The following is a 12,999-nucleotide window of genomic DNA, read 5'->3' on the forward strand; positions in this document are numbered from 1 at the left end:
TTACATGAATGATGTCATCAAGAGGCCCCAAGTCATAAAGACAAAGACTGAGAGCATGTGATCTGATAGAGTGTGGGGGGGAGAAGAAACAGGAGTGGGACAGAGACAGATTGGCGGGGACAGGACAGAAGGGGTCATGCTTGAGGAAAATATTAGGAGAACTTCTGTCCCCTAGATAACACCCCCCTGCAGATCTTGGAATGGAGTGATGTTTCCTGAAACTCACCATTCCCCTGCTGTCAGCAAATATCATTGAAATCCACTGGCAATGTGTGAGTCTGATCCCCCTCAGTGTTGGTCCACGTAGAGGATGACAAGCTACTATTGCTATCTGTTTCTTCATTAGCTCAAAAGTGCAGAGACCTGTGTCAGGGATCTAAGGTTGCACCACTGCTGATGATATGTGTGGGTGTTGGTATAATGCCTCGTGATGGATTTTCTATTTTCTCAGCCCGCTTTTTTGAAAGCCCAGGAAATTAAACAAAATAAAAAGAACAACGTTTGCCAAGTCAAATACTCAGTCTTTAATTACATGATCACATATATTTTTTCCATAGAACCCTTGCCTCATTTAGAGCACAGGCTGGACCTGCCCTGTGGATGAATAAGGGTCGTGTAGTAAAGAAGACAAGTGTGTGTAGGCCCCTTGCTTCATCTGTTGCAAAAGATGGAATGCGTCTCGGAAATGAGGCAGAGGTCTGTAATAAGAGAAGGAATGGTCTCATGGTTGAATACTGCCCTGGAGAATTTGATTCTGTCCCTGACTGCCACAGATTTCCTATGTGATGGTGACTAAGTCAGTGAAACCAAACTTTCACATGTGGTCTCTGTGTGTTCCTCATTTTCTAGGAACCCTAGAGTCAGTACTGCTGAGCACTCACTGCTGCAACTGAAGCCAATGGGAGCTTTGCTTTGAATATATGAAGTGAGGTATAGTGCTAAGTACTCTGAAAAAACAAGTCCTAGGTGTCTCAGACTGGGCACCTAAAACTAGTGGATGCTTTTTACCTTAATCTCTACTTCAGTTCTCCATCTGTAAAACTGGGATAGTGCTACCCGCTCATTTCACAGGGGTGTTTTGAAAATAGATTCATTAATGTTTGTGAAGCAAGTAGATGCTGTAATGTTGAGCATCACAGAAAAAGCCAATGAGAAAATGAATAATTTGTCTTCAGAGTAGGGTTTGAATAGTGTACAGTAATTAAGGTCTAAGCCAGACACTGAACAATAAAGATAAAACAAAATATTGACTAGCTGCTCATTAATTGAGCACTGTGCATCCTGTGCACTGAATGAAGCAGGAGTGCTGTGATAAAAAATAGTATGTGATCACGTAATTAAAGACTGTATCATAATGTATTTGCACAAAGAGGTCAAATTAAGGTTGCAGAGACAACCTTAACGCTGATGTTTCCTAACTTTTGACTGTTTGGCTTTGCAACCTTAATAATTTTCTTTTAATGGACTTTTGGGTGTCATTTCCTAGGATTTTTTTTTAAAAAAGCAAACCAGAAAAAGAGGAAAAATAAGCACACATAAATTCCATTATATGGCATCATATTGAAGTCCCTATTATTCATAACAGAGGTGGAAATGTAAGATCCACCACTTGAGCTAATAGAGTAATTAATAGCAGTAGTAGGTTGAGATCCTCAATGTGGACCAGCACTAGACTAGGCTTTCACAGTGGGTGACACAGACATTTGCTTATAGCAGAGGAATGCTAACACTCAGGGATGTTGGGTTGTATTCTAGGCTCTGGCAGGAAGTATGCTTTAGTAGGAATATACTCTTCTTCCCTGTTCCCTCCAATATGTCCTTGTCCCAGCCCTGTCTCTTTCCCCACCACTGGCTTCTCATCTGAGTCCCATTCTCCTCACATTGTCCGTGCCAGTCTCCACTCCTCAGGTCTTCTGATCTCAATCGCAGTCTCCTTGCTCAGTAACTCCTAGCCTCACGCCCTCCAGACTCCCTATCCTTGCCTCCTTACTCATCCAGTCTGTTTCCTCCTTCACACCCTGACCTGTGTATCTTCCTCTTCACCCCACCCTCCAGTGTCCAGCTGCCTCTCCCCACATCCGTGTTCCCTATCATCCCTTGTTTCAAGTCCCAGTCTCCTTCCTCAAGCATCTCATTCAGTCTGTGTCCTCATTTCCCCAAACTCCTTGTCCCTTTGCCCAGCCAGCTGCAGTTCACCCCACACATACTGGCTCCTTGTCAGATATGTCTACCTTCCCTCCACCTGTTCCCCCACCCCACTTGTTCCTAGTCTCCTTGCCCAGCCAGTCCCAGTCTCCATCCCTGCTCAGCCTCCTGTCCCAGTCTTCACTCCCTGGCTTCTTGTCCCAATCTGTATTCCCAGCCTTCCACCACAATATCCTTGGTCAGGATCTTGTCCCCTTTGCATCTGAAGCAGACAGGTTCCCCCTCCACCCAGCCTGGGTACCAATAGGGGAGTCACTCTGCCACCCTGGCCTGAAGAAGCCATTACAGGGAAAGTCTGGGTTTGCCTCTGTAGCCCTGGGCTGGAGGGAGAATGTTCAGTCGCTCTGGTGGGGATGGTCAATGTGGTCAGCACTAGGAGAGACTTGAGCATGCTCCGTGAGGATGGAATCTTTGAAGATTTTAGCTGCTAAACTCTATAATTTAGCTGAATTTGGCCAAGTTTTCATGGGGCAAAGGCACATCCATGACACAAAGGGCATGCATGCGCACACACACTGCTGAATTTCAAGTCCCTATTCCAAAGTATGGACATTTTCCAAAAAATTTCAACCTGAGGCTGATAGCCAGCATGGAAAATTTCAGTCCAAATGGTTTGTGTGGAAGAGCTATAAGCAACTGAAAACAAGGTCTTATAATGGGAAGTGTTAGGCAACCTTAATAATAGGCAGTGCTCCCAGCCTTTCCTATATTTCTTCTTGTTGTTATAATATTAAAATTTGAAAAGAGTGAACATTATCTTCACTTCCACTTTCTGTGAGTTAAAACTATTCCTGAGTTCCAAAATTTGTTTCCATATCTGGATTTTCCCAAAACTTAAGATGTTTGGATGCAGTTTTTTGACCTCCACTTTAGCAGGTACTTATAGTTAGACACGAGCTAATGTACCTTGTTGGAGCAGGGCTTTGTTTGGCCCCATCCATAGTTCATATCCCCTGAGTTTCACTTTGAATTTTTGACTTCAAATAGTGAACCTCCAACTGAAAGTGCAATCAGAACTGCGAAGTCTCATCTGATTTTTTGAAGCAATACACAAGATTAGCAGAGTTGCCAATTGGAGCCATAAATTGGCCTGTATTTGTTCACTACGCCCTCAAAGCACTTTTTAAAAAAAACTGGGCTTAGAATCAAATTTATAGCGAAACTAGAAATCAGGTGAGTTTCCAGGGGTTTAAGGTTTCAATGTACATGTAGACAGGTTTCAGAGTAGCAGCCGTGTTAGTCTGTATTCACAAAAAGAAAAGGAGTACTTGTGGCACCTGTGATGGGGCAAGGCCAGATGGCTATGGAAAAGTAGTGGGAGATAGATATATTAGCTCCAGGCTAAACAAATTCCTGGTACCAGGATAAGTGAAATGGCAGCTGCTCCAGGTCAATTAAGACACCTGGGGCCAATTAAGAACTTTCTAGAAGGCAGGGAGAAGGCTAGGTTGATTGGGACACCTGAAGCCAATCAGGGGCTGGCTGAAACTAGTTAAAAGCCTCCCAGTTAGTCAGGCGGGTGTGCATGTCAGGAGCTGTGGGAGGAAGTTGTGCTGTTGGAGAGGCTGAGTAGTACACACCATATCAGGCACAAGGAAGGAGGCCCTGAGGTAAAGGTGAAGTGGAGCTTGAGGAAGTAAGGGCTGCTGTGGGGGAAGTAGCCCAGGGAATTGTACATGTTGTGTTTCTAAAAAGTCAGCTACCATAGCTGATACTATTAGGGTCCCTGGGCTGGAGCCTGGAGTAGAGGGTGGGCCCGGGCTCTGCCCCGCCCCCCACCTTTGCCCCCTGATTAATCACTGAGACTGGGAGACAACAGAGACTGTGCAAGGAAGGATAACTTCTCCTCACATCCCTCGCTGGCTTATGATGAAAATGGCTCCGTAGACTGTGACCCTTGTCTCTAGAGAGAGAAGGGTTACGTGGAGGGTCACAGTGAGCCTCTGAGGCTAGTGATATCCGCCAGGAAATGCGGGACCCACGGAGGCAAGGACAGAACTTTGTCACATACCTTAGAGACTAACAAATTTATTTGAGCATAAGCTTTCGTGAGCTACAGCTCACTTAATACATCTGATGAAGTGAGCTGTAGCTCACAAAAGCTTATGCTCAAATAAATTTGTTAGTCTCTAAGGTGTCACAAGTACTCCTTTTCAATGTACATATAAGCTTTTCTTATTATGCAGCTCTGGGTCAGCACAGCTTTAATAGGACGCTGAACCTTGTATGTGGTTTTGAATTATCTCCTAACATATACTTCGAGTGTACCTATGGTATATGTAGCATTTTCATCTCTAATCCTTCCCAGTAAAGACTGATTGCTTCACCTCTGATGTATTGTCACCTCCATCTGCCTTTATCAAAAATTGCCTGAAAGTACAGTCCATAGGCAAACTGGCCCTGTTGAGGTTCACCTTCTGCTTCTATTTCTGTCTGTTCTGCAAAGCTAGTGCATAAGTCCCAAGTATGTGTATATATATACACTGTGTCTGTGTGTGTATAGATATATACTATATGGTTTATTTGGATACTTTTGAGTTTTCACTCCATCTTCTTTATTTCTATCAGGGTGGAGTGAATGGCTTGACTGGAGAACTGGAATTTGCTGAAAATGGGGGGAATCCAAATGTCCATTTTGAAATTCTAGGGACCAATTATGGAGAAGATCTTGGCAGAGGCATCCGCAAGGTGAGACTTGATACATTGAATAAGAGTGTAATTTTTGCATGATTTACAGTGTATTTTCTGTCCAAACAGCCAAGTATTTGATTGCAAATGATAAAACAGGCTGTTAGACTGAAAGAAGAACTCAAGTGGAAGAAAAGTCTTAAACTTCTGGGTAACCTGCTGGTTCTTTATTGCAAGGAGGCCTTACAATAGGTTATGTTTAACAGGGGAGTCCAATTTAATAATGCAGAATATGTTAACTTGTTGTTAGTCCTTCCCAAAAGAGCAGTGAAGCCTGTTCTGTTACAGCTACAACTGCTTTCCAAAGCAGTAAATTTTCTATTGAAATGCTTTCAGAGTAGCCAGTCGTACACCACACTGCATAAGGTCTGAACGAGGCACTATGATAGTTAGATGAATAGAATTCATAGCTATAGAAACAGAAAACCTACTGCAAAATAAAGTATTATAGTATTTCAGTATCTGTTTTTCTTGTAATAAGCAGAGAATGATTTAGTAGAAATGATGTTTTATACCATAGCTCTCTGTGATGGGGTCACGACTCACCACCACTGGCGCCTCCCGCTGGTTGCTCCAGGAATTAGCTCTTGTCAGCTGTGGCGCACCCTTGGCGCGTGGTGTCTCGCCCGTTGTCTGTTCTGCTGCCCTGGGACCCACGTTGCTCCCCGCTCGGCGGCATCCTCTTCAGGACATTGCCCTCCAGCAGTGCCCCCCCGCTCCAGTCTCACCCCCTTCAGGGGGTGGGGGGTTGTTAACAGCAGTCTTTCAGCTTTCACCTCCCTCAGTGGCCAACCACAACCCCAAAGTCTAGCCCCTTACTTCAGGAGCAGGTTGCAGTCTGTCGTGGCCAGGTGCAGTTTAAAGGTGGAAGGGGGAGACCCAGGCCCACCTGCTACTCTGGGTCCCGACCCAGGGACCCTCTAGCGGCAGCCTCTCTGCCCTCCTTCTCTCCCTTCTTGTCCAACTATGTTCCTTGGGCCACTTCCCCTTTGGCCCTTTGCACCTTCTTGACCCTTCTTAGGGCCACAGCCTGCAGCTAACTGGGCCGAAGCTCCCCAGAGCCTGCCCAGCTCTGCTCTGTCCAAGATGCTAGCTCCTTGCCAGCCAGGGAGAGACGGCCCTCTCCTCTGCTCGGCAGCCTTTATATAGGACCCAGCCTGGTCCTGATTGGCTTCCTCTTCCTTGGCCCTGATTGGCTCTCTACAGGCCTTTGTCGATTGACTGCTGGTCTGCACAGCCTCTCTGGCCTGCTCCAACCTTTTTTCTCATGGGGTAGGGCAGTCGCCCCACCACACTCTCCCATAAAAATAGGTACTATGAGTACTAGACAGAAGGAGGCTTCATGAAATACCATGACTCAGATTTTGTTTAGGAAAATTGTTTCAGTCATAAGAGAAATAATTTATCTTGGCACTTGCGTACTGCTACATTTCCTGCAGAGAAAACTCTCAGTGGGTGAAGGTGGTATGAAAGATGATTGAGGTAAATCTTAAGTTGAGATGATGATGGTGTCTTGTTTTTGGGCAGTTGTTTCTTCCAAGTGATTTGAGGTGGTATATATAAAGAGACCAACACAGTATCTCTGAGGCAAAATCAAGACTTCTTGGGAGCGCTCATCCAACAATTCAAAGATTCTCCCCCCCCCCCCCCCCCCCCCCCCCCCCCCCGAAAGGTAACATTGGGACTGCTTGCTATGATGTACTGGGCCACTTTTTATTTCACATAAGTGAGGGACATGAGGTGGCTAACTTAGAGCAAGAGGATGGAGGAAAATATTTTTAATTTGAGTGTGAATAAAAAAAGGAATCTGGAGACATGTGAAAGTCAATGCATGCTCAGCTATGTTGTTCATCTACATACATACTATGATAAAAGGTGCAATATGAACCGAGGAGGGGGAAGGTGTGTCCACAATCCTGAAATACAACTACCTGCTTCTCTACATGTTCCAACAATGGAATTGTTATTCTATTCATGTTCTGTCAAGTTTTGTGTCATCGTCTGTGGCTGATAACTTAATGTACACAATGTGTGCAGCTATATCACCTTGAACAGAGATCCTGTCAGATCTCATAAACTAAACAGGGCTGGATCTCAATGATACTTGGATGTGTCCTTGACAGAGACCCTGAGGACCAAACTGTTGGACCTTTCTTTGCTCTCTGAACAATAACCTGAGTCTGATTTAATATTTATGAACTTGTTTCATTTTATGTATTTAAAGAACTATTTAGTTTTAAGAGCAACAGACTTATCTTTCCTCTTAACATCCAGTTGTCTTTATTTAACTTAATTAGTCAACTTGGACTCTTTTTTGGCTGCAAGCATGTCTGCTTGAATATTATGTTCAATTCTGGTCACCCTATCTCAAAAAAAAAAAAATATATATATATATAGAAGAGACCCAGAGACAGGCAGTGAAAATGAACAGATGCACAGAAAAGCTTCTATATGATGAGAGATTTGAAAAGTTTGCAACAGTTAAGTTTAGAGAGGAAACTCATAAGAGTGGGCATAATAGAGATATACAAAATAATTAGTAGTGCAGAGATGATCAGTTGTACTGTACTCTTTCTCATAATACAAGGACAAGGAGACATTCACCGACACTGAAAGAAAATGCATTTAAAGCTGGTCAAAGAAAATACTCTTTCTACCGAGGGCATAATTAACCAATGAAACTTATTGTCACAACATCCGGTTCTGACATTTGGATCTTCTTGCAATGAACCTTTATAAGTAATATAAATCTCATGTTTTGATGTATAAGCCCAACAGGTATCTTCTTGCAGTTTATAAGAAACTTCCCCTGTGGGCAAGTTACTTCATAAATGGTCCATCCTTACACTTTTCTCTGAAGCATCTGATATTGACTGCTGTTAGACACAGAGTATTGGACTAGATGGACTGGTCTGGCATTTTCTGTGATTCTCTGTAAATGTGATCATTTATATTTGCAAAGGCCATTTAAAAAGCAATTATACTAATTCAATATAGATAAGGTAAAATAATGTATTTATTAAATTATATTTATATATTTTGTCAAGAGATTTAAGTTAAATGAGGTCTTAATAATAAATCCAATAAAAATATCATCCTTTGATACCAGACTTTTACTACTTGGAGCTAGATTTGAGATAATATTTTCATGTGAAACTGTCCAGATCACAACATTGCTCAGTTGAAAGTTTGAGATAATTAACCAAATTCATATTTATTCTGATTCAACTTGACTAAAATTGTACTTAATGTCCTGTAAACAAACTGTCAGTGTTGAATACACATCATGATAATTAGAGGACTCCAATATCTGTGTCATCAGCACACGAATCAAAATGCACTTTGTTTTCTTTTAGAGGACCCAAGCAGAAGCATGTATTAGGAACCACGTAAAGCTTTGCATTCCCTTTTTCAGTGGAAGCAAGTGCATGTAGCAAGCTGACTGATATTTCTAAAAAATTGTATTCCATTTTTGGGGGCATTCCATAATTAGCATGTTTTATATAGTTCTAGGGGAGGCTGGAGGGTTAATCTCCCATTGAGTTCAGTGGGGCCAGGATTTTGCAATAAATTAAGTGGGTGAAAATCAATGAGATTTAGGTGCCTACATCATTTAGGTGCCTTTGAAAATTTTACCCACCTTCAATGATTTATATCCATGGAAACTTCTTAAATTGTTTGCTTTAAACAAACTTAGAATGGCCTCCTGGCTTTCTAACAGACACATCAAACCATGTAGACACCATGTAGCAATTATTTGGTAGAAGCATTCTCTACAAAACCTTCATGGGGCTGCTCTGTCATAACTAAAAATCACTCTCAGCATTGGAAAGGTCATCTTCATGACAATGGAGTTTACTGTGTGAAGAGATCTTCATTCTGAGAAGAGAAACACAAAAAGTTCCATTAACAAATGCAGCAACAGGGTTTTTTAGCTACTCCTAAAGAGTTGTTTTATGTGTACCACTTGGGATCTGTGAAGACCATAGTCTGGAAAAGTCATCCTGACTAGACATCCTACACACAGCACATGGCTTATATATAATAGGCTGGCAGTATCTGGTGGTTGGGATACAGTAGGCTGATCATTGCTATACTAGATCAATCAAAGCTAACATGGTATGAATGTCCTATATGACCTATAGAAGAACTCTTGCTTTTACACATAAAACTGTGGTTGGAGCATGTGCTGCAATGGATATTTTCAATGGGAAACACTGTAGTATTTTTGACTTTTGTCAGTTGGCATTTGACCTTTCTGAGAGTATGTATTTTTTTGACATTTACTTTTCAGAATGAGGTGCTTTTATCTATACCACTGATATACAAGCTGCTGTTCCTCTAAATAAGCAGCCAACAAACAAATGAACAAAAGGAGGTTGACTACTCGGAGGAGAATTGTTTTGTATTTTAGTAATATAGAAAAAAGCTCGGCAGGAGAAAAATGTCTTGTGTTTCTCCCAGCATTCCTGTTATTCAAAATAGGTTCCAACTTATACTTCACAGATTCAAAGATATTATCTCTTCCCAGTTCCTGAGAAGAGAAAAATTCTCTATTTGAATTATTTGCTGCCTAGAGTTATCTATAATGTGTTCTGTATTTTTGCCTGTACCTACAATTGTGCTATCATTTACCTTTGTCCTCCATACCTGCTCCTTGTGCTATCCCATTCCTTTTTCCTGACTACTCCTCTCATCACCTGTTCCCACCGTTGGCTTTATACTGTTCCCAGTGCACAAAACTGTCTCCCTATCTACATCTACCCATTGCTCACTCTCCGCCCCTTCAAAATCTTCCTTAAAATCCAGTTCTCCAGATAGGGCCCCAATGTAGGGAGCATGTCAGAGGAATTCAGGGACGGGAAGGGGGCAGGAGGAGGCATGTGCCATAGGGATTGTGGAAGCAAGAAGCATAGATTAGAGCAACTCTGGAGCTACTTAACATGAACCCAGGCCAGTTCCTTTGAGTGTGAAAGAATGGGAACACAGTGACGAGATTTATTTTCACTAAGGATATGTCTGTACTACAAATACCCGAGCTAGCTTTAATCTCGTTAGCTCGGGTACTGGGGCAGCACACACTTGTGTGTGGGCTAGCCCCATAAGCCTCCAGATTCTAGACAGGCTTGTACAACGTGCATGCTGCTGCTGCTTCACAGCTCTGGTACCTGAGCTAGCTAAATTAAAGCTAGCTTTGGTATGTCAGTGCAAGCGGCAATCGCACCCCATGATTGCAGTACCCTAGTGGTGAAGGGCTACTACAGCTACACTTGGAGCTGGGGGTTTTGATTCCCAGTGTTGTAAACATACTTGCACTAATGCACTAAAAATAAAAGTGTAACTGTGGCAAGCAGAGGCTAGCCTCACAGAGTATGAACCCTCGGGATCAAGGACTAAATGTTAATTACGTAGAATGGCTTTTTGATGCTCAAATTGCGTGCTGTTTGAAGCCATTTCTTTCACTCCTATGATGGAGAGGTTTCAAGGTTTAGTATTGCCTGATCCGCAGTCAGCACTGGTTCTGTAGGAATGGAAAAAAGAAAAATGGACAATCAAAAGAGAAAAATAAAGAGAGAGCATGGAAAGGTAAAATGTTTGTGTTGTAGACTGATCCATACTGAACCAGGGAAGGTCAAGATGATGCTAATCGGAAGAGGTAAACACTTTAAGAACAACAGTACCTCACTCTCATTTTGAAAGCATATGGTCCCAGCAGTTAAGTTCCTGTGCAGGTTTGGGATCATGAAAAACTCATAACTAAACCTAGAAAATGCAATAGTGGCTGTTATGGAGGGGCCTTCCATCTCAGGATAGTGAGACTATATTCTTCTTGGATGATGATCTGACCACAGAAGTTCATATATTTGTCACCTCCATGCTGGGTTATTGCAAATCCCTGTTCTTTGTCTTCACTGTATGTGGCAGATGTTCAGAACTTCTGAGAATCAAGTCACTTTTATTTAGGTGTCTAAATATGGATTTAAATGCCTAATTTTAGGTACCGCTTTTGAAAACTTGGGCCTTTGATTTTAGTTTTAAAGCTCTACTCCTGAGTACTACAAAGAAAGATTTTAAAACTGAACTGAAGCTTTTAAAGCTTCAGAAGTGACTGCAGGGATTTTCTTCTTAATGGAAAGAATGCAAATGCTCAGGCAACAAGAAGGTGAGTCAAAAAGGATGCTTCAGGCCCTTGCAGATTCTCATGGGATTTCTAGGGCATTTGACATAACGTCTCTATATTGAATGATTTGTCAACCGTGCTGGCCCATCTGTAGTTTAAAAGGAAATAGCAGCTACAAAGCATTTTTTAAAAAGTCTGATAAATATCCTGAGCCCAATATAAGTCATGTGATTTGAGAGTATGGAAGGCATTTGGTGGTAATCCCTGACAAATCCGTAATTCTTCAACATTCTGTCAGTGCCAATGGTAGCATCTTGTTTGCTGATTCAGAGAATGCGTGGTGCTTGCACGCACAATCTTTTTTTATGTTTCCATTTAATTGATTGGCAGGATTACTCAGAACAACATACAATTTCTGTTTTTGTTCAAATCAGGCTGTTGTACTCTATTTCTATTCCTGAGGGGTCAATTGCTGTCTTCTACAGTTGATATAAAGATGATTGTTTTATTAACTGTAGAGGTATTGCCATGTTGTCCACTTTATGATCTTTCCTTATGTTTACAGCAATAGCATTCAAATAATATAATAAAAAAAATGCGAAAATTATTCTCTGGTGTAAATTACTTCCTTAACCAGTTTTTTTTAAACAGTTATGACTCCTTATTCTTATTGGCCTTGTCTTCACTAGGAGAAAGAGTGGGTTTTGACACATCAGCTAACACAATTAGCATGTCAAAATCCTTGTGTAGACAAAGCATTTACAGTTTTAACGTGTTAGCTAGCTGAGATAAACTGTAAGTTCCTCTGTGTTAAAAATACGTCTTTCACTCTTGTGAACATGGTCAAAAGATAGCCAGTTTGCTGTGTGCTGTGGCTGATTAAAAAAACCTAACCATTTCCAGCACTCTCTACTCCTGGCGATAGGATATTGTCAACATTTCTTAAAGTTGAAATGCAGTTTATAATATGAATTCAACTTGCACCATTTGTGGGAGCATTGTTGTGTGATGTATTATTTAGTGAATAGAAAAGAAACTGTGCCATATCTGAACGTTTTCCCCCTAGCATGGATAGAAATGCAAACTTATACATCCTGCATCTTGGCAGGGGGTTAGACTAGATGAGCCTCCCTTTTAATCCTATAATTCTGTTATTAATATGTCATCCTCTCTGTCACCTATCCATGAAAGCACTTAAGCACATGCTCAGCTTTATGCACATGGATAGCCCTATTGAAATGAACTGGATTACTCTAAGGCTCAAAGTTAAGCATGTGCTTAAGTACTTTGATAGCCCCAGTACTTGAGGGCATGCTTAACTTTAAACATAAGTCGTACTGTTGAAGTTAATGAGACTACTTACTGGCTTAAAGTTAGGCATGTGTTTATTAACTGTGCTGAACTGAGACAAAGAAATAGCATTTTCTTCTGGCATTCATTTAAGTGCAGTGTGTAGTTACTTCTGGTGTTGAATGAAATGGTGGACTACTTTTTTGCAGAAGATTCTGTGACTTTTCTTTTCATGTTTTCACACCCCAAAATGGCATGCCCTGGTGAAATTTTTGGAAAACATCAATTTGGCTGCAGAAACAGAGAATTCTGAAATTTTGCATGTCCTCAACACGGAAACAGTTTTGGTTGAAAATGGGCTAGTTCAGGTCAAAAATGCACTCGTTTTTCATGAGAATGGAAACTAAATGCAGATGTGACTCTGGTCCAATCCAGAAGTGAGAAAGAGCTCTTACCCATACGCAAAGATGTTAGCATGTCTAATTGTAGCTCTAGGGTGAGGAACAATATATTGGAAACTGTCTTTTTTGATGGATTGCTTTAATTAAAAATGAGGCAATATACTTTATATGCCTTAAATTCTATAGTTCTATATTTTTTATTCAGTTTGTTCATCGTACTGAAAGTTTTTTCCCCAGAGGAAAAATTAAGATGTCTTGGCAGCAAAGAACAAGAAAAAATTGTCTTTCTCCCTT

The 12,999-nt window shown here is 41.5% G+C and overlaps 1 protein-coding gene across 1 annotated transcript in view; it reads left to right on the forward strand.

The window, feature by feature from the left end:
- GRID2 (glutamate ionotropic receptor delta type subunit 2) overlaps positions 1-12,999 on the forward strand; it is a 1,000,276-nt gene that overhangs the window by 690,248 nt on the left and 297,029 nt on the right. Inside the window, exon 8 of the mRNA XM_037896872.2 lies at positions 4,774-4,893. Within this exon, the coding sequence (XP_037752800.1) occupies positions 4,774-4,893 (120 nt within the window). The remainder of the gene's footprint in view (positions 1-4,773; positions 4,894-12,999) is intronic.

The sequence above is a fragment of the Chelonia mydas genome, chromosome 4 (assembly GCF_015237465.2).
Source record: "Chelonia mydas isolate rCheMyd1 chromosome 4, rCheMyd1.pri.v2, whole genome shotgun sequence".
Classification (NCBI taxonomy): domain Eukaryota; kingdom Metazoa; phylum Chordata; order Testudines; family Cheloniidae; genus Chelonia; species Chelonia mydas.